Source organism: Rhinichthys klamathensis, unplaced genomic scaffold (genome assembly GCF_029890125.1).
Source record: "Rhinichthys klamathensis goyatoka isolate OS25496 unplaced genomic scaffold, OSU_Roscu_1.1 h1tg000314l_1, whole genome shotgun sequence".
NCBI lineage: Eukaryota > Metazoa > Chordata > Actinopteri > Cypriniformes > Leuciscidae > Rhinichthys > Rhinichthys klamathensis.
In genome coordinates this window covers 267,180-288,660 of record NW_026606832.1, presented here as the reverse complement: position 1 = coordinate 288,660, position 21,481 = coordinate 267,180, and the positions used below count along the sequence as shown (strand labels likewise).

The following is a 21,481-nucleotide window of genomic DNA, read 5'->3' as shown; positions in this document are numbered from 1 at the left end:
ACAGTGGCACAAACGGCTCCTCTCCGTCGTATTAAAGACCCCCCTGACAAAACTAGCTGTCATGTTAATCCAAGATGAAATAAATACAGCAATGTCGTGCCGGATTCAAATAAGAACTCCCGTGTCTGCCGTGACAAAAAAGGACGTGTTATTAAAAAACAGCTGGCACGGTTTCCCTACATCTGAGAGATGGCAAAGGAATGATTTGACTGACATTTTAGCTATTCTTTTCCATCGTGATGGAATGTGTCATATTATTATTGAAAGGGCATTTAAGAGAGATTAGGGCCTAATCTGAAAGAAAACACTGGAGATGAACGTAATTAAGCAGATACAATTGATTCAGTTCTTAAGCTCTTTATGCATTTCCATTTTAGAGCAGATTATCAGACTGACACAGGAGAAATTCAGTTTATTTTTGCTTTGTCTGGAACCTTATTACGTACTGTCAGTGGTTCCGCTGATAAAATGGAGATCCTCTTAAAGGTCTTGAAGGATCTGAGCTGTTTAAGAACAGGTGGAGAGGGTCTGTTTTGTGGAGAGAAGCGATGTAGTACATCTATCTGCGTAGTTTTGTTGTACTGGATGTGCACATATGCCAGATGGAAGTCTTTGGCTGCTGGATTGCAAATGTTTTTGCCATTTCCAGTTATTAGTAAAAGAAAAAAGGAAAAACATTGTGAATTTTCACTGTTGATGAATTTGATATTGCCAGCAAAATCCTGGTTTTGGCCATTTTTAATGGGGTGGAAGTGTTCTCTGTTGATACTTTTCAGTACTTGTATATACACTACCACTCAAGTGTTTGGGGACAATAAGATTTTGTAATATTTTTTCAAAGAAGTCTCTTTTGCTCACCCATGCTGCATTTATCTGTGCAAAATACGGTAACATTTTAATACTATATTATTGTTTTAAAATAAACTTTCTATTTTAATATATTTTAAAAATGTAATTTATTCCTCTGATGGCAAAGCTGAATTTTCAGCATTGTTACGCCAGTCTTCAGTGTCACACGATCATTCAGAATTTATTCTGATATGCTGATTTGCGGCTAAGTAAAATTTCTTATTATTATCAATGTGATGTGCTGCTTATTATTTTTCTGGAAACTGATCCTTTTTTATGGATTTTTTTTTTTTAATGAAAAGAACAGCATGCATTTGAAATGCATATGGCAGCATATTTTGCAGCAAATGTTTCCTAAGGCAGCTCTGTTGGTTTTTGACCAGAGCCAGAGAGAGAAAGAGGATTGATGGGAATTTCTGTTTGGCCCTCACCTCCAATCACAGTCTGGAGAGAAAAGAGTCAAAATGCCATTACTTTTCTCATTACATTGAAAATGACAGAAAGCCCCTCTCTCTCCCTCTGCCTCTCTTTTCCTCACTGTGTTCTATGTCTGTCTTTCTCTCTCTTTCTTTCCATCGGTCTGTCTTCCCCATCCATCTTCCTTTTTTCTCCATCTGTCTGTCTGTCCCTTTCTGTTTATCTGTCTTTAGTTTTCTTTCTGTCTGTCTCTTTCTCTGTCTCTCTCGTTCCCCATGCATCTACCTGATCTCTTTGCATCTCTTTCTTTCTCACTCTGTCCTTCTATTCATTCCTTCAGCCCTGTTTGCACCCGTTATTTTCCTTTTTGAGTGATCTGATTGCATGTTGGCAGAGCTGAATACAGGTATAAACATGGTCCAAAACTTTTCATGATCACTCAAAACACATTTCAGGGTACTCAGAAATGCATGTATTTACGTCACATTGTTGGTTTAAACTTTGATGCATCCCGGCCAACAGTGAAGGACCGCCTATCCATCTGTTAATCATCTGCTGCGCTCAAACCAGATTTTCAAAAATTCAAACATACTTTTGTGCAGCTTTAAAATAGAATAACTTTGGTTCTCCCGTTTGCCTGTCATCAACATACAAACAGACCAGAGGCCATTACTTAAACATCCGATTTGGAACGATCCAGGTTTAATTGGATCTAATGTAGCCAAATGTAAATGATGGATGATAAATGAACAGAGACACGTGAACCCTCTCTGAATGTGTGGTGAGACTCTCGTGAAGAAATCCAAACAGACAGGCGCAACAGCACAGCGCACGCTTAATTTTGCAGTCAAAATTCAAATGCGTTTGCAAATTTGTTTCAGTTTGTACTTGCGTTTCAGTTGTGCATTAAAGCTTCATGCCAAACTTAACACTTCGATCACCCTCTGTCTTCCCAGTGTATTTATAGAAGAAAAGCTGTTGCCAACTTTTACTATGTAGGTTAAATATTATTTTGAATATATTATTTCTAAAAGTATTTAACATTTTTTTTTAAAATCATTTTTATATTTCATATTTTATTTAATTACACACATTTTATTCATAGTAATTTATATTTAATTATTAAAATATTATTAATTAAAATATATATTTAACATTCTTTTATAAAGCTGTTGTAGCCTATTTTAGTTATTTTAGTGCCAATTAAAATAATTTTCTTTTTAATATAAAAATACAAAATTAGCATTTTTGTTTAAAAAATTTCAGCCCTTTGTGCATCACTGCTCTCTTCCTTTCTGTCTGTCTCCTCTCTCTCTCTCTCTCTCTCTCTCTCTCTCTCTCTCTCTCTCTCTCTCTCTCTCTCTCTCTCTCTCTCTCTCTCTCTCTCTCTCTCTCTCTCTCTCTCTCTCTCTCTCTCTCTCTCTCTCTCTCTCTCTCTGTCTGTCTGTCTGTCTCCCTCTGTTTCTTCGCTCTGCTATCGATCGGTCAGCTCTGATGGAAATGTGCTTTTACTGGCTGCTGCTGGTGGAGACGGTTCAGGCTCTTGGATGCTGTCAGACGCTTTCGCAAAGGAATGAAGAAAAATGAGATGAATAGATTGCAGGGGCCGGAGGGAGGAGGGAAAGGGAGATATCGGCTGCTCTGCCGTTCGCTGGGAGTCGTCACGGAGCTAAATGAATACTGACATATTTATATTTATTTAAATTAAAGTTGTTGTGGCACAGTTAATGTCAGGAGGATCTTATTTACATACCAATTAGCAGGTTTATTAACCGCTTTTCCTGTTGATTAATATAATTAGCGTGCAGATAAGTGAATGAGAGGATGGTGGTGGTGGTGGTGGGGGGGGGGGGGGGTATTTATAAAAGGGAAAAAATAAATCCTGATTTGTGAAGCATAACAACGAAGCAGGCACTTGTTTTAAAACATTTTCTCATGGATAAAGGAATTTCTCATTTCTCCAAGTATGTTTTTGAACCCAGAAAGACAATATTTTCACCTTTACTACATGTGATAAATAAATGGATTTTGTGAGTTTCTGCACAGCCTGGATAAATTAAAGGCCTTTTAATAAAATGACCCATAATTGTCCTCCTTGGCAGCTTTGTCTCTATAAAAAGCGTTCTGATGGATGTTGCCATAGTTCTTTGCCTACAGATCTGTCCCTTATGGACCCTTCTGAGTGGCACCCCCCACCGCCCCTGTCAACCCCCCCCATGCCCTGAGCATCGCTGCCCTTCCACAGCCTCTCGGTGCCGTGGTAACAATGGACATGCCAAGGTCTCCTATAGAATATGCATCAGTTCATCTTTGTCCTGGTTGGCTGAGGAACCAAGGGCTCATGAATATTTACTCGACAGTTACCGAAGCGCAGATGTTTCTGAACCCTGTGAAAGAAAATGTAGATTTGAGTCTTGAAATCAGCCTCTTTTTTTCTGTAATTTGTTTGAGTAATTAATTATTTTAAGAAAGAGAAATAGTTATCTGATTGCAGCAGCCATAGTTTGAATGCAATCTGTCTCATCCATGTTTTTGAGGGTCTGTTCGGAGGACTGTAATTTCTGTCTCGTCTGACTTGGCGGATAAAATGGTCATCAGAATTTTTTTTTTTTTTTTTTGTAGAGAATCAGTCTCCAGTGTTTCTATATTGATTACCGCAAGAGACAGAAAACATTTGCAATGCCCATTTTGTGATGCATCATTAGAGTCTTTCTCTAGCAAGCAGTAAAAATCAACAGTATTTGAAAATGCATGCACACAGAATCGAAACTTCGTAATACAACATATATGCCAAGAGATACAAAACAGCTTTCATTCTGACATACAACAGACTTCTTTTAGAAACAAAATCTTGCAGACCCAAACTTTTGAACAGACCATATTTGAAAATGTGAATCAAACGGCGCTTTTCCACCATCCGGCCGAACGGTTCTCAGAACGCTAAGGAATGGTTCCAGTTCTATTTCCACTTGAGCTTGGTTCAGCACGATACGATTCTTGGTCTGGAGAACAGAGACCACCGTTCTCTGAACTGTGCTGGTATAATGCGTGTAGTGAAGTTAATAATAAAATTAAAAGAAATATCTGATCATCCTCCATAACACGGTTGCTATTTACATCTCATACCATCTGTAATCTCTTGCTTTACCAAAGCAACGACTGATGCATTTGTATAACATTCCAACAAGCTCTTTCATCAGTCCAACAGTGGAAAATGAAACCATATCTGTATCGGCTGGGCCGGATGGGCAGAGAATGGAACAGTTAAGCAATGAGAGCGGTGGAAAAGCGGGTTAAGTGTCAGGACATTTCAAACTATTTGATTCACCTTTTATTTAATAAGGTTTGTTAATGCTAGTAAAATTATGATGAACTTATCAAGTGTAGGGATGCACGATATATCGGCCACCATATCGGTATCGGCCGATATATGTTCAATTTGAAAGTTATTGTTATCGGCCTGATAAAAAAAATTGGCCGGTATATTAAAGCCGATAAATATGATTTATTTATTTCAGCTGAGACGCTTCAAATGTGCACTGTTCGCCATGATGTTTTTCAATTGCTTGAAATATGATTGGAATCACTTAAAGGAAAATACAGTTAAGTGCAACATGTGCAGCGCAAGTCTGCCATATTAGACTACATAATATTATAAGAAGAACATTATAATTGTTAATTGTTATTAAGTACCAGAATTGGTAAAGCCGCTTCTACCTTTGGAAGACTCACTAAACGAGTTTGGCGGAATAAGTTCCTGTCTGTCCGAACTAAAGTCAGAATCTATGAAGCCTGTGTCCTGAGCATTCTCCTCTACGGAGCAGAAAGCTGGCCAACCTATCGCCCACAAGAAAGTAGACTCAGTGCTTTCCACACCAGAAACATACGGTTCATCATAGGAAAAACCTGGGAAGACAAGATGACAAACGAGGAACTTTTTAAAATAACTAATTCAGGACCTCTATCATCTAGGCTCAAATTTACTCGTCTTAGATGGGCAGGACATGTAAACAGAATGCCACCTTCCCGCATCCCTCATTCTATCCTCCATGGCGTTCTGGAAGAGGGAACTCATCACACTGGTAGACCAAAGGTTCGCTGTAAAGATGTACTCAAACTTTGGCATTCAACCTGAATCATGGATCGTAGCATCAAGGAATCGGGATCAGTGGAGGGCTCAACTTCACAAAGGAAGACAACTAGACCACGCCAACAACCTTCTAAAGTTGAGGGAAAGACGGTTGAAGTTAACCAACATGGATTAATGTGTACTACCCAAGCATTGTCATTCTTGACAGACGCATGCCTAAGATTGAAGATTGATAAGATAATTGTTATAATAATAATAATTATAAATATAATAATACATGGCTTTTAATGGTGAGACTGTTTTTTTTTTTTTAACCAGGCTCTCAAAAATTAAATACAAATTTGGATTTAGATTTATCTGCCAATATATTGGGTATCGGCTTTCAAATATAAAGAGTTATTGGTATCAGCCAAAATTTTCATATCGGTGCATCCCTAATCAAGTGGTATCAAAATGGAAGAGAACGAGTGAATGAAACTGTTAAATGTTTCCTGTGACATGTTTGGGCTTTTGTTATTTCCTGTCTCATGTGCCATGTTTGTAGTTCTTTGTAGTTTTCTTGTTGATTTCCCTTGATTGCCTCAAGGTGTTCCTCATTACCTTGTTAAGCTTTGTTACACTCTGTCTGTGTATGTATGCATGTATGTATGTGTATATATATATATATATATATATATACCCCAGTGTTTCCTATGTTTCTTGTCGGTTGTTCTCCCATGGATGATGTGTGTATGTTTGGTCTCAGTTTGGTCTCAGTGTTTTCTTCTATTCCTTTATCATTTATATCATTAAATTTAACCTGTCTTTAGATCTTGGTACTTGGATTCTGAGAGTACGTTTACACGACAACGATAGGCTTAAAGCAAAGTTTTTCCTTTGAGTTTTCAGCGCACAGACACCATTGTCAAAATGATCCCCATTCACACGGATCCGCAAAAAAGACTAAAAGCGCTGTATTCTGCTGCCGGGCCATTAGATGGCGATGAAACACTATAGATTGAAAACGTAATGTGCATATGCATGACGTCATCGTCTTCACAGATTCGCGTTTTTGCCGTTTACACGGAGACCGTTTTCAAAAACTTGCACTTTGAAACCCGTTTTCAAAACTTTGCGTTTTCAGGCACCCAAAACGCTGTTGTCATGTAAACGAACACGCATAAAAAGTTTTACGTTTTTAGTTGAAAACGTTGTCGTGTTAACAGCCCCTGAGTTTACCTGTCCTGCATGTTACAGAAAGTAAAAGAGTGAATGAATGAGTAATTGGATAAACAAACACTAGAAAGAATAAATAAACGAAAGGACATAAACCGAAAGCAATAAACAATAGAAATAGTGAATAAAGAAGGAGTATGAAAAAAAAGTCAAAGAAAGAGATTTGAATCTCTCTCCTGGTTGTAGTTCATTGAGAGGTACTGAATCGGTTTGTGTTCTCATTCACCTCATCTCTTTTTTCCTCTTTATTTCTATTCTGGAAAGCTTAGGGATGTTCTGTGCAAGTATTTTAATGAGCTGTGATTCCACCTGTACAGCCTTCAGTACAAACATTCTGTGTGTGTCAGATACATGTGGTGTGCTCTTTGCAGAGTTGTGATGCGAACTGATCCCGGATCAGATGAGAGATCATTCGCTCATGCGTTACATTCTCGCCCTGAGCCAGTAAGATGGGGAATTCCTCAGCGCTCATCTCCTAGTCCTCTCCGAAATCTATCCTGCCCAGTCAGGCTGGATTACATCTCCCGTAACTCCATTTCAAATACAAATCATAAATGTGTTTCTCTTTCAGAATGGTGAATTATTGATACTGTATGTGAGCTGCAATCCCTGGAGAGAGCTCATGAGTTTTAGAGGAAGAGGAGAGCGAGGGTTTTTTCTCTCTCTATACTTAATCTATGTTTAATGCGAACTGAAGTAGAAATCCTCTTTGCATGCGTGTGTGTGTGGTCTCAGCTTTCAGTCTGTAGCATTAGGCAGTGTTATTGTAGTATTATTTATATACTTATATTTAACTTAATTGATCTTATATTATTTATGTATAATATTATACACTACCGTTCAAAAGTTTGGGGTCGGTACGATTTTAAATACTTTAAAAAGAATTCTCTTCTGCTAACCATGTGATTAAAAATACAACAAAAATCAGTTATAGTATTAAATATTATTCCAGTGTAAATCAGCTGTTTTCTGTGTGAATATATAGTAAAGTGTAATTTATTCCTGTGATCAAAGCTGAATTTTCAGCATCACCAGTGTCAGTGTCTTCAGTGTCAAATGATCCTTCACAAATCAGTATAATATGAGGATTTGATGCTCAAGAAACATTTATTATTATTATCAATGTTGAAACAGTTGTTGGTCTGTCAGTTGTACAGTTTTTTTTTTTTTTAAGGATTCTTTGATGAATAGGAAGTTCAAAAGAACAGCATTTGTTTGAAATAGAATCTTTTGTAACATTATAAATGTCTTTACTGTCCTTGATAAATAAAAGTATTGATTTCTTTCCTCCAAAAAATAAAATTCTCACTGACCCCAAACTTTTGAACGGTAGTGTATATTATAGTATTCACTATTTATTAATATTTAAAAAAAAAATCTGTTTAGCTTTAATTTATTTTTTTCAGTTTTTAGTAATTTTAGTATTTAAGTATTTCAATAGTATTTCAGTGTTTAGTTAGTATTTTATTTCAATTAGTCGCCAAGTCAACATTTCTAATTAGTTTAAAAAAAAAAGTTTTTTCTACATCTACTGTATTTTTTATTTCAGCTTTATTTTAATTAACTATAACAGTTTTAATAGTTTTAGCTGCATGATTCTGGATAAATTGATAATCACTATTCTCTCACGATTCCGTGACAGATAAACAAAATAATGTAATTTACTCATGTAAATCAGACAAGTTGTCTATGAAAAAATATTTATTTCATTTGATATTTTTTTTAAATAGGTTTGAAAGAATGATTGAAAGACTTCATTTGTTTTATTACTTGATTATTCTGCATTTTTGAACAAATCCCTTGAATGAACGATTCAATGACAAATGCATTTTTTTGACAGTCACTTGTCGCCACCTACTGGTTTAAAGATGTAATTGATACGATTTGTATTTGAAGCATCAAGTTACTTTCAAAAGGTGAATTACTCTATTTTGATAGAGTAAATTCTATACATGACAACTGCCCTCTCTGGCTCAGCGGCAGCACCAATGCAAATTTGAATGTTAGCTGTGATCTTGCTTGTTAAAGGTTTAATAGACATAACCGAATCGTTGTCATTTAGGCATAAGATTGCGTGGGTGTTTGATTTGAGATCACATTCTTTTTTTTTTTCGCCCACAAATTCTACTGTTTAACTATTTAACAAATATTTCTTTTGAACCGGTTCTTTTTAGATGATTCTGTTGAACCGATTTGCAAAAGCATTGGTATATTGCTTAACTGTAAATGAGATTGTAAAACTGTGAGGTGCATGACAAATTGGAATTGCTGTAATATTTGAAACATGCATTGCTGCACAAGGACCTCTGAAAACATTTTGAAGTGAATTTATCAATGAATCAGTTTTTTAAAGATGTATTTTTGGCGATTTTTGCCTTTATTATGATAGGATAGTAGAGTGGACAGGAAGAGAGGTGGGAGAGAGAGAGAGAGTGGAACGGGAAAGCTCCGTGAAGCACAATATATGTCGGCGCGTTGCCCATGAGGCTATTGGTGCCGACAATGAATCGTTTTTTTTTTAATCTGTATTTTTTAAATGTTTTGTCAACAATCTAAGCGATTTCCTGATACATCCTAGTACCCACATGTACATATTAGCATTAGTATTTGTCTTTCAGGTTCTGACTCATAATTTGAGTTGAAATCCTTCTAAATATTTGGTTTCCTTATTCAGAAATTAACATAGTTATGCTATGTATAAGTTATGTGTTGAACACGTGCTTAAATTTTGATTATTGAAAGTTTCATGAAAGATTGAGGGTCACAGAAAGAGAGTCGACATTTTCAGGGTGCATGTGACTCAACGGTTATTCTGTCATTTGATTTTCAAATGATATAGTCATGTGAGATTGTGTGGGTAATTTCAAGGTTCCCACAGTCACAGAAGCTGTAAATATCGGTGAATTTAATTATTAGTGTAAATTGTCATTAATTAAATTCTAAAAAGTTTAGTTATGCTGGATTGTCTAATTATGCGCAGCTCCTAATGTTCTAGTGCAGTATCTATAAAATGATTAAAAATGCTTCTCCAGTAATCACAAATGACCGGAATAGTCATGGTGGAATTGATGGAAATTTATTGGTCAAAAGGTGTGGGAACTCAAGTTGTGGTTGATCATACAGCTGTCAGGGTGTGTTTCCTTTCCTGTAAAATCAATTTCTCCCCTGCTCTTTTATTAATGCTGCAGATTCTCTGATTAATTATTCATAATTCCTGTCTTTATGGTGCTTTATATGTGATCTTACCTGTATGAATGTGTCTGCCCTTTTAGAGATGTTTAAAATCATATTGACATTTCTGACAGGAACATAAGCTGCTTTTACCCCTCTGTGTGATGGAAGCATCTTCTCAAACATTTAGCTGCAGGTAGTCGACTTTTCTCCTTTATTTCTACAAATATGGACTATATTGGACTACAAAGTCCAGAGAGTCCAGTAGAGTTTCACTTCTCCTTTAAGAGCGATAAGAGCTCTGTCTGCCTCTTCAGATTTCCTTTCAGGAGCACAGAGGTGTGCGTGTGTGTGTGTGTGGGAGAAGAGGTCCTTAACCTCCCATCAGATAGAGGCAGAGAGGCATTTCAGCAGTCCAGTGACAGACACTTTTGAAAAAGACTTGCAGTGCTACACTGATTTCACCAGCTCAATGTGCGCTACTGGTGTGTGACTCATTTCTGATCTTCTCACAACTTCTCTGGTGTCCTGTGTGTGCAAACGACAGTATACAAGCACACTTAAACTCCATGAGCATGTTTTGAGGTCTTTCAGATGTTTGAGGAATCACATTAAAAATTCCTAGATTGCTGGTGTAGACTAGACTGGGAATAGGATAGGATATAGGATATAGAATATATATGATGAGATATGATGTATTAGATGAGATATGGACAGGTATGCTACTGTATGGACTAGACTAATCTGATCTGGTCGGATTTATGATATGGACTCACTGGATTGGTCTGGTCTGGTCTGATATGATGTTTTGCAATGATCTAGACTAGACTGGTCTGGCATGTTATGGTCTTGTCTGGTCTGATATATGATCTGAAATGATACGAGGTACAATAGATTAGGCTTGATTGGTCTGATCTGATATGACAGATATGAACTGGACTGGTATGGTATTATATGGACTATCTAGACTGATTTTGGCTGCGTGTCCCAAAAACATTGTAAGCCTAAGCAGATCATCGTACTAGAGACCATTAGTGGCAATGGTTCTATCAACTTAGCTCACAATGCTTTTGAGAAACGCTGCCCTGATCTGGTCTTGCATGAATGGACTGGTCTGGTCTGATATATGATGTGGTATGATATATGAACTACAATAGGCTGGACTGGTCTGATTTAATATGGGCTGTTATGGTACTGTATGGACTAGACTACTGACCTGGTCTGATATATAATATGGTCTGGACTGAATTGATCTGGTCTGATATATGATGTGTTAAGTGTTATGATATAGACTAGACGGGTATAGTATGAAATGGTCTGGTCTGATATGGTATGTCATAGATTAGAATGGACTGGTCTGGTCGGATATAAGATGTGATATAATATAAATGTCTATAGACTAGATTGGATTGGTTTAATCGGATGAGATGCATGATACTGTACAATCTAGAGTAGACTAGTCTGGTCTTGTGTGGTCTGGTATAGTAAAGTATGGATGGACTGGACTGGTCTTGCCTAATATATGGTGTCATGAAATGAACTACAATAGACTAGACTGGTATAGTATTCATAGTATGGACTCGTCTGGTATGATATTATGTGAAATGAACTACAATAGGTGAGTCTAGACTGGTATAGTATGAACTGGTCTCGTCTGATATGGTGTGAACTTGTCTGATATATGATTTGATATGATATGAAGTAGAATCGACTAGACGAGTATAGTAGGGTCTGCTGTTGTCTGTTCTTGTTTCCTCTGAGAGCAGCAGGCTCAGGTTTGCTTCCAGCTGTTAACCCATAGTTTCATAAATATGTCTGTTCTCATTTTGTCCATGATCACAGTGTTTAACCCCACATTGCTCCAGGTGGAACCGCTTGAATGTGTGTATGGGTTAGCCATGGTGCTCGTGTGGGCGGTGCAGGTTTGACTCCTGCTGCTGTGATATTTTAATTCTCCTCTATTAAAGACACACCATGACCCTTGTGTGTGTGTGTGTGTGTGTGTGTTTCTACCCACCAGCCTCATACTAGGGTCCCCCGCTGTGCTGGACAGTCTGTCTCTTACACTCAGACAACTCCTCATGTTACCTAGCGACCGTATCCAGGAGGCAGGCAGTGCACGGACACATGGACCGCTTTGTCTCCCCCTGACACTGACACACACTCACTCTCTCTCTCTCTCTCTCTCTCTCTCTCTCTCTCTCTCTCTCTCTCTCTCTCTCTGGTATTCTTGTGAGTCATGAAGGGCAAATTACTCTAGACTCTGCCGTCTCTCTGCAGGATTGTCTGTGTGTGTGTTTTCTTTTAAGAATCTGCCTGCATCATTCAGAGGTTTCTTGTCATGCAATTGTCCTGTTAGCAAGGAAACTGAAAATACAGCAAGGCATCAGTGCTGCTCTACAGAAACTTTGTAGTACATTTGTTATGACGGAAATGTTTGTTATACAAAGGTGCTGCTTGACATCTGATCTTCTTATTGATGATCTGGTTTTCTTATCAATGTTTGAAAAAGATTCTGATATTTTATACTTGATGAGAGTGATGCAATACTTAAATTCCATAATATAAAGAGTTCCAATGACTTTACTTTTGTTAAACATCCCATCTGGATTTGATTTATAGATGCATTACAGAATGAAATGGATATATTGTCCGTGTTTTAAAACCACTGAATTAATCTCACACGTCAACATTATCTTTACTGCCTCATTTGCTGACCTGTGGTGAATACTAGCAGAACATTGTCGTCCTGGTCAGTACCAAATTAGCGAAATGATCATCTCCTATCATGATAAATTTTTAGCACCATATACTTTGTACAGTATGTTCTTTGTCTCATGAGTGTGTGCTTTGTTTTGTTTTTTCAGGTAGAGGATGCCATGCTAATGTTTGATAAAACTACAAACAGACATAGAGGTAAGACCATTAACATTCTTTAAGTAATACTGCAATATATATATATTTATATATCTGAGAATCATTTAATGTTGTAGAGGACACACAGAGCTGTGTGTGAGAGACAGTCACTGACTTTTTTATATAATGGTCTATTTTGCTTTTACTTTATTTGATCAAAAATAGTAATATTGTGAAATATTATTACAATTTAAAATGTTAACCCCAAACTTTGAATGGTTTTGTACGTTCCTGTGTTTTTATCTATTGCATTTTGTATCATCAACTCAACAAAAAGGTGGTTGAGTCAATAAATCCACGAACAAAAACACAAATAGCACTCTCATCATGTAGAGTTGTACATTATTTTTGTCTGTATTTCATTGTCAGTTTTTTGTGTTCAAGTTTTCATCTTTGTAATCTGTTTTGGCAGTGCACTATGCCTAAAGTGCGACAAAAAATACTGTTATTAATACTGTAATTTGTATTTAATTAAAAAGAGAGAGATCTGTACAGTAAAGAACATTTCCGAGAGGGAAAGGTTTAGTTTAAATGAGTGTAAGTGATAAAGATAGTGAATGTTTATAAAAGAGCCAGTAAATTTGTGTGATATTAGGTTGTGAGAGCGCATATCCTTCACACTTATTCTTTCACACATACTGTCTCCTTTCTCTCCCGTGTCCTTCATGCCCTCCAGGTGACTGTTAAACTGCTGTTAAAAGACGCTCTTTGTCCGCCTCCATTCTTTTCTCCCCCTCTTTTCCTCTCTCTCTCTTCTTTCACTAAAGAGACTGCAGCAGAATCTCACTGGCATTTTCAGTCTGAAATGAGGATGATTGTGTTGGAAATTGAGCTCCAAAGCTCCATCAGTCCTGCTACCCCAGTGCATTGTGGGAACGTGCATTGGCTCTCCTGTGGGCGCATGGATCAGGGATGTTATTCAGACGTTGAAGCGGTTTTGTGGCAGGAATTCATGCTGTTAATTACAGATGTAATGGTGTGATTTTCATCAGGGCTCTGCTGGTTGCTTTTGTGAGCAGTTTGTGTGCTGTTACAGTGAATACCCAAAGGCCATACAGCCCTCGCTCTGCCAGAATGCACACTGTGTTTGCAATAACATGGTATCATACAAACCAACGTTTATAGCATGTTATTTTTTAAAATTGTATATCGTTCACATTGTGAAACAATGAATGTTTTAGTTGGGTTGTTGCATTTTTCATAGAAATGCATTCAGGGTTCAACCTTTTCAGCTGCTTTTAACAGTAATCGTGAGACTTGTGGCATTACGTGTGATGAGGTGTACATTTCCTGAGGAACTCAGACAGCTAGTGATGATAAAACATCTAAAATCCATGTGTTTTTGGATATATTTTTACCTGACATTCTCAGATGTCATTTAAATCTTGAAAAAGTGATTATGAGACTTGCATTGTGGAAAATATTGTAATCCTTAAACATGCTTTACATGTTGTTTTAAAATATTTCAACACGCAACTCAGAGTGCACAGTGCATGGACTACACATTGCATTCTTAGCATGGCCAGTAGGGGCGCTGTAGTGGGCATTAGCTTAAACGGTCTCCTTCTACAGACAGGTTTCTCTTTCAGGTCAACCTCTGTGATGGCGAGTTAGTAGAGAAAGTTATCTGATTAGTTATCTGGTAGATGGATAGACAAATGTATGGATGGATTGATGAATGGATAGGAAGACAAATAGATGGATAGACAGGTGGAAAGATAGAAAGTAGGGCTGCATGATTACTCGAAATGAAACACTACGCGGTTTGGCAAAGGCTGCGATTATTTATTTATTTTTTACTTAAAAAAAATAAAATAATTAGCAGCTCATCAGTAAAGCATGGCTCTGTGATCAGTAGTAAATGATGCTCCATCTGAAAGCCAGAGGGCACTCTCGCACAGAAACTCCAAATATGCCCCCCTGAAGTACGGTAACGCACGTTGTTCCAGTAAATCCTTATGGGCATTATACTATTGCTGTAGCTGAATAAACTGAAGATTGAAACGCTTTGATTAAACATGACAAATAAACCCACGGCTACGACAATATAAGGTTTATCGGACATAACCTTTTGTCACTGTATAGAATACTATGAAATATATCACATCATCTCAAACACTTTCAAACACTCAATTGATGTTATGAAGTGAGTTTGGAGTAAAAACATGTTAATAAATGTTGTCTTTGGTTGGAAGACGTTGAAAGATGTTGCTTTTTCGAAATGCACGTTCTAAGCGAATCAAACTCGCAGTGCTTTCAGATGGAGCAGCATTTACTACTGATCACAGAGCCGTACGTCACTGACAAGCTGCATAACAAATAATCGCAGCCTTTGTGATTTCATAATCGCCCTAAGCCAAATCATTTTATGCGTGATTTCAGGTTAATTGTGATTATTTGTGCAGCACAGATAGATAGATAGATAGATAGATAGATAGATAGATAGATAGATAGATAGATAGATAGATAGATAGATAGATAGATAGATAGATAGATAGATCATCATTTCCGATCTGTTAAGAAGTTTCCAGGAGGACTTGAATCCAGCCCATCTCTCTTGTCCTCCGTTTACTGCAGTCATTCACATATTTCAGTGTGACATCTAAAACACTTGTGTAATCCAAACTCTCATTTCCCTGTCAAACACCCTGCTAGTGTCTGGCAAAAGGTGGTTTAGTCTAGATTTTTTTATTTTGGCTGCTCGTGTTGGAGGGCACTTTTAATGCAGTGCTGAAGGCAGAATCGCAGTTCCCATCGTTCGGCATTAAATACTACAGGCATTAACGTTTCCTCTACAGTGCATTGCTACTACATTTTTGTTCACCTGTCTCAAGTGCATTTTTCCTAAAGAATGCATTTTTTCTCATCGCAACAAAAGACGCACAGTAGCACAGTCACACCTGTAATTCCCATGGCAGAAGTTCTGCTTCTTTTGCTCACCCAATTTCCCTGAATATAAAAGTCTGCCAGGATGATGAAAGCTGGTGTAACGTCACGGATGCTGATGGTCCTGCTCAACAGGCTTCCGAATGAACGTCTGATTACAGCTGGAACTTTGTGATTTTCAAATGATGTAAGTAAAAGTAACAGTGTCTCGGTTTGATCAACAGAGAGCATGAATTATGACTTTTATTGTTGAGCTACATAGAGAAAAGAAAAGGAGAGAGAGAGAAGCAGGTGTTGGGCTGAGTTAGGAATTTTTGGCCATGGATGAGGTTTTGTTTTGTGTGTTTCCTGGATGCTCCAGAGGACAGGATTGTTCCTGGAAGACGAACAGAAGGTGGTATTGTGTGTCTGTAATCTGCTTACCTGGATCAACGTTCCCTGGACTCACGAAAGTCCCCAGCCTGTGTGTGTGTGTGTCTCTCTGTCTGTTTGAGTCTGATAACTTTGTGGCATATTACAGTATTTATTTATGTGTGAGTGCTTTAAGGTGTGTCATTGATATTCTGCTTTCATTCAGACTGATTGTAGAGAACAAGATGGTCAGATCCACAATCAAGAGCAGGACATTTTCAGCTCTGTCATTTAAGAAACACTCTTTTTCATTATCTCTTCATTTCTCTTGCTCTCTTACCAACTAATGATATATATATATATATATATATATATATATATATACAGGGCTTGACATTAACACCCGCCATATGCGGGTTGGCGGGTGTTACGCCATATGCGAGTGGATTTCAGCAGTGGCGTGTAACGCAGTCACTCATGCTTGCCACTTTGGCGGGCTGAATTTTATATAGGCCTAATATACATTTTTCAATTGTAGTCTTTTAAAAAGGCATCTGATAAACTAAGTGCAATCTAGTGTTATAGATTTTTCGTTACATTTCGATACTGAACTATCTGAAACTCTTCCGCAGGATGCACCAGCAACGCGTTCTCCCTCTTTAATCTGTCTGACAGCGAGTTGACACCCTTTACAGTCTATGGTTGACACACAAACCTGCGTCCCTTTTATCACTAGTTTAATTTGCTCCAGATGAATATTATTGGTGTTACAGGGTGAGGGATTGTGCATATTGAGCACAATTGTACTCATTCCCGCAGATTTTGTGCTCACACCCAAAGTGTTTGCACATAAAGACAAGTATATTGGCTATTTAAAGCTGCAGTCCGGCGTTTTTCCTCTTTGTCGCCATCTCTGTTCGAAATCTGCAATTGCAGTCATTCGCGTAATTATCGACTTTACGTGAGTTGTAGTTCAACACCCTCGACACGACGGCACAGCGCGGATGAACACAATGTTTGAGGAGAGTGTGCAGCTGTCAGTCACCGCGCCGATGTGGATACTGGCATTCAGAATCACAGATTATTCTTTTTGGAAGTATGACCATTGACCAACATAAGAATTTTCACCGGAAAATATCATCTGAACTAGTAAGAAACATCCACTTTTGTTCTGGTTCTGACATTGCAGTAAATCGCGCTGATTAAATCTAACAATCGCTTATAAGTTATCATATCACGCAAAAGCGTGCAAATTATACTTTGTTCTCAAATTGTTAATGTTAACAACATAAGCAAGCATTGCGTGACTACATTTGATGTCCTTCCGATATGTAACGTTATCCTTGTTTTCGCATGGGTCCGATTGCAGTCTCTTTTTTCTGTAGCCACTCCGAAGTCCGAATGAAGTCTTTTGCATTTTACAGCGGGTGAATCTGTTGTCACTGGTGATTGTCGTTTGAACCTTTCTGGATCCGCGATCAAATGATAAGTTTAATTATATCAAGTGCTGTGAGAAAAGGCTATAAATCTCCCCCTCCAACATCCTCACACGCAATATAGCCTACTAGCCGAGACTCCTCCTTTATGTGTACAGATGTGACGACTGGACTTGAACACTGGCTGGTTATGTATTTTCTCAAATATGTATTTTGGATAATTTTTAACCCAAAAAAAGCTACGGACTGCAGCTTTAAAACAGTAGGCTATAATGGGTCCGTGCGTCATGTCAGCAGCCTAATATACCAGCTGCCAAATGAGATAATATAATAAATATCTATATGGTAGTTTTTTCCTATGATATCGATGTCAAAATTGTGGCCAGTGAAAATGCGGAGTGGCTAGTAACTTTGAAAAACCACTAGCCACAGTGGCTGGTGAGCAAAAAAGTTAATGTCAAGCCCTATATATATATATATATATTAGAGATGCGCGGATGAGCTATTATTTCATCCGCAACCGCATCACAAAACTCATCATCCGTCCGCCATCCATCCGCACCAACGTTTTTGACCAATTTTCAAAACCGCACCCGCCCGCCATCCGCTGATACAAGGCGCTGCTGATGACAGCCGCGAGACTAGAAACCGCCCGCCACTCGCCCGAATTTAATTAAAATATTTTTTTCCGTCACGTCATCCGCCCGATCCGCGGTTTATCCGCGGAGTCCGCAGCTATAACCGTCAACCGCGCATCTCTAATATATATATATATATATACAATGCGTTAAGAGTCGTGGGTGAAAACCTTTTAACAGGATGTGTACATTTTTCTTATTTTGTTTAAATAGCATTTTTTTTTTTCATTCAGTACTGCCTTTTGGAATCTATAGAAGATAATTACATGTTTCCCAGAAGACAAAATACAATTTACCTTGATCTTCAAATTCAAAAGTTCTCAGATATACACTTTTCAAAATAATATATTAATTTTAAAATGTAACATTAATGTGACTAATTTAAACCTAGCCTTTGCCAAAAAATATAAAGCAAAGCAAAAAAAAGGATTTCCAAGTCGACTAGCAGCAGTATCGTTTAATCGACTAGTCGAATAGTCTTGCACATCCCTAGTAGGCTATATATAAAATACTGTTTTTGAAATTGGTATTGACCCTGAAACAAAAGAGATAAAACTAGGCTTCACTTAGCTTTACAGCAGCATGAAGTGTCTCTTTGTATCCCTAACCAGTTCCTCTGGAGCCCAGTTACGATTAAACTGGGTGTTTAGAGAGATCTGAGAGGCAGAAGAGCTGTTTCGAGGAGCCATCTCCTCAGGAAATGAAAACACTGCCTCTCAATTGTTATAGTATGCGACCTTTAACCTTTTAATCTCCTGGAGCTAATGTATATGCTGTAAATATACAGACTTGTGGGAGAGAATCTGGGACCTTAACACAGGTTAAACTCTCTCAGATTGAGGCCAATGTGAGAAATGCTGAGTCCACAGTGTGTTTGGTTTATCAAATACATCCTTGTGCAAACATATTACATTCCTGGCTTATTCTGTATATATCTTCTAATAGCTTACTGACCTGTCCAATGTGCCCTATCAAATCCCTGTACGCTGAAATCCAGCTATTCCATCAGAGAGATTTACTCTGCATGTACAAGGGAGGAAATGCATATTAACAGACACAAATGAAATGTCCAGATTAATCTACACACATGCAGTCTGGGTTAGCTTAGAAAAACTAGTGTATTTTGAGAAGTTTCTGACACATCTAGGAAATCTGCTCCTGTTTTTTTTTTTCATGTTATTGCATTAAATTTCACAATGAGCAGCCTGGAAAAGATTCCACTTCCTGAGCTGGACTTTGCAAGGACTTATGGTAAAAGCCAGTGGCTTTTAGATCACAGATTGTCCTCCAAACGGTTTGATGGTCAAACATGCTGTCTCAACTAAAATGGACAGCCTCAGTTTCGGGAGGGACAGTGGTCGTGACATCGTCCAGGTCTACACAGCTGTCCAATTATAAATCGTGTTTGTCTGTTTTGAGTGCAAACCTATTGTCCGTCTGTTGATCAAGGAGTGTGTAAATATTAGGCAGTGGAAATGTGCATTTACTCTGTGGGGAACTGTTTTCTTATTAAACAAGTGCTGGCAGCTTCTCAGGGTGAATCTTCTAAATTTCTAATGCAGTGAGCATCACTAACAGCTGTTTCCCTCCAGCAGCCGAGAGAGAGAGAAATTACACATTCCTGTCAGCATATGATTTCTCGACTCTTTTGGCATGACTTAAAGTTCAATATTGCCAAAGTATCATGAAATATGACAACATTTTGAGATTTTTTTTATTATTAGATTATTTGTGTGGCAGGGTGCATTATCCTGTTGAAAGAGGACACTTCCACCAGCGAACACCATTGTCATGAATGGATGTACCTGGTCTGCAATGTTCAAATAGGTGACGTGTCAAATTTACATTCACATGAATGGCCAAACCCAGGGTTTCCCAGCACAACATTGCCCGGAGCATCACACTCCCTCCACCGGCTTGTCGTTGTCCCACAGTGCATCCTGGTGCTGTCACTTCCCAGTATGTGTGTGTATGGTAGATGGTGAAAGACCCAAATGCTTTGCAAAATACCTATCTGCAATCTTGCATTTGAGAATCGTGATGTTTGAATTGTTTGACAATTCTCTCATGAAATTTGGCACCTATGTCCCAACTTTTTTGGAGTGTTGCAGCCATCAAAATAAAAATTTGGCCAAATCAGTTGTATTTTGTATATATAGACCATGAAAAGATTGGAAATAATCTTGATTTTTATTGCATTTTACAAAATGTCCCAACTTTTCTGCAATTGTTTTGTGTGTATATATATATATATATATATATATATATATATTTATATATATATATGTTACCCGTGCTGGCAAAACGAGTAGGAATTTGCACGGGCTAATTACGAGCTACTGGCAAAACAAGTGAACATTTTTTTTTTAATTTTGGTCGAATTGGAGTTTTTCACAAAAATGACTTCATTAAGCCCTTGTCTAGCAATCCTAATGCTCCAAATAGCAATTAAACGTGTGTCTTTATTTGTACATTTTCTGTGAGGGGGAGTACCTTTCCTTTGTCCATGAAAAATGCAGTTTTTTCTCTGCTAGATTCTCGACGGCTGGAGTTTCCCCTCAGCACAAGCTTGGTATCGTTTTAAAGCGCAGCATTCCAACTTTGTGAATATTCATAGCGAATTCTCAATGGCATGAGTCTGAACCAATGAAATGTGATTTTCAAACTGATGCTGATGTAAACAAAACAATCTTCCTCGGTCTGACTGACAGTTCCAAAGCATGCACACAAAGACGTCTCAGACAGCGCGATCCCGATGTACACGCATACACAGAATTACAGTATTTCAAAATATCTGTCTTGCCGAGTATTCACGTAAAGATTATCTTTTATGTCTTAAATTAACTTTTGGTTAACTGTTGTGGAAAACCATCTGTGTAACATTAGATCTGTGAGGTACATTAGGTCTTAACATTTAGGCTGTCTGTTTCATTAATGTTAATATCAAACAATGGTATCAAGGGAAAAGAATTTGAATATAACTTTTTTTTTTTCATAGATATTTGGTTCTGACTTGGTGTGCCAAATTTGGTGTTATTAATACTGATTGGTTTGGAACCTTCTGAAAACTTTTACTCGATTTTCTGATTCCAACAAATCATACATCATTTTGAAGGTTTTTTTAATAGAAAATTTGCTCATTGTGACTCATTTTGCCAACACTGGTCACGTATAAGTATAAATAAGTTATTTTAAACTTTGACAGACCTAGTTTACTTTTAATTCTCTAATGTTTGCCCATTAAAAAAGATTCCTTTTTCTCTCTCTTAGAACATTAAATGAATGTTTGACGCACATCTCAATCCCACAAGAAGAGCTGGATGCCTCTGAGTGGTTCAGAGAGGGCTGTATCACTGAGGTCTTCAGTCAGACTGGCTTGTCTGATGAATGTGAATCAGGAGGATTGGACAGCGCTCATCAGCTCATCTGGATCTGAACTCTGACAGACAATTTTGATTAGATCCAGACGTCAGGAGTTTCGCTCATTCCATCAAGTAAAGAAAGATCTGCCA

At 37.8% G+C, this 21,481-nt stretch overlaps 1 protein-coding gene across 2 annotated transcripts in view; it reads left to right on the top strand.

The window, feature by feature from the left end:
• Positions 1-21,481, top strand: part of msi2a (musashi RNA-binding protein 2a) — a 173,634-nt gene that overhangs the window by 92,044 nt on the left and 60,109 nt on the right. For both annotated transcript variants that reach the window (XM_056271315.1, XM_056271316.1), the window contains exon 7: positions 12,610-12,658. In XM_056271315.1, the coding sequence (XP_056127290.1) occupies positions 12,610-12,658 (49 nt within the window). The remainder of the gene's footprint in view (positions 1-12,609; positions 12,659-21,481) is intronic.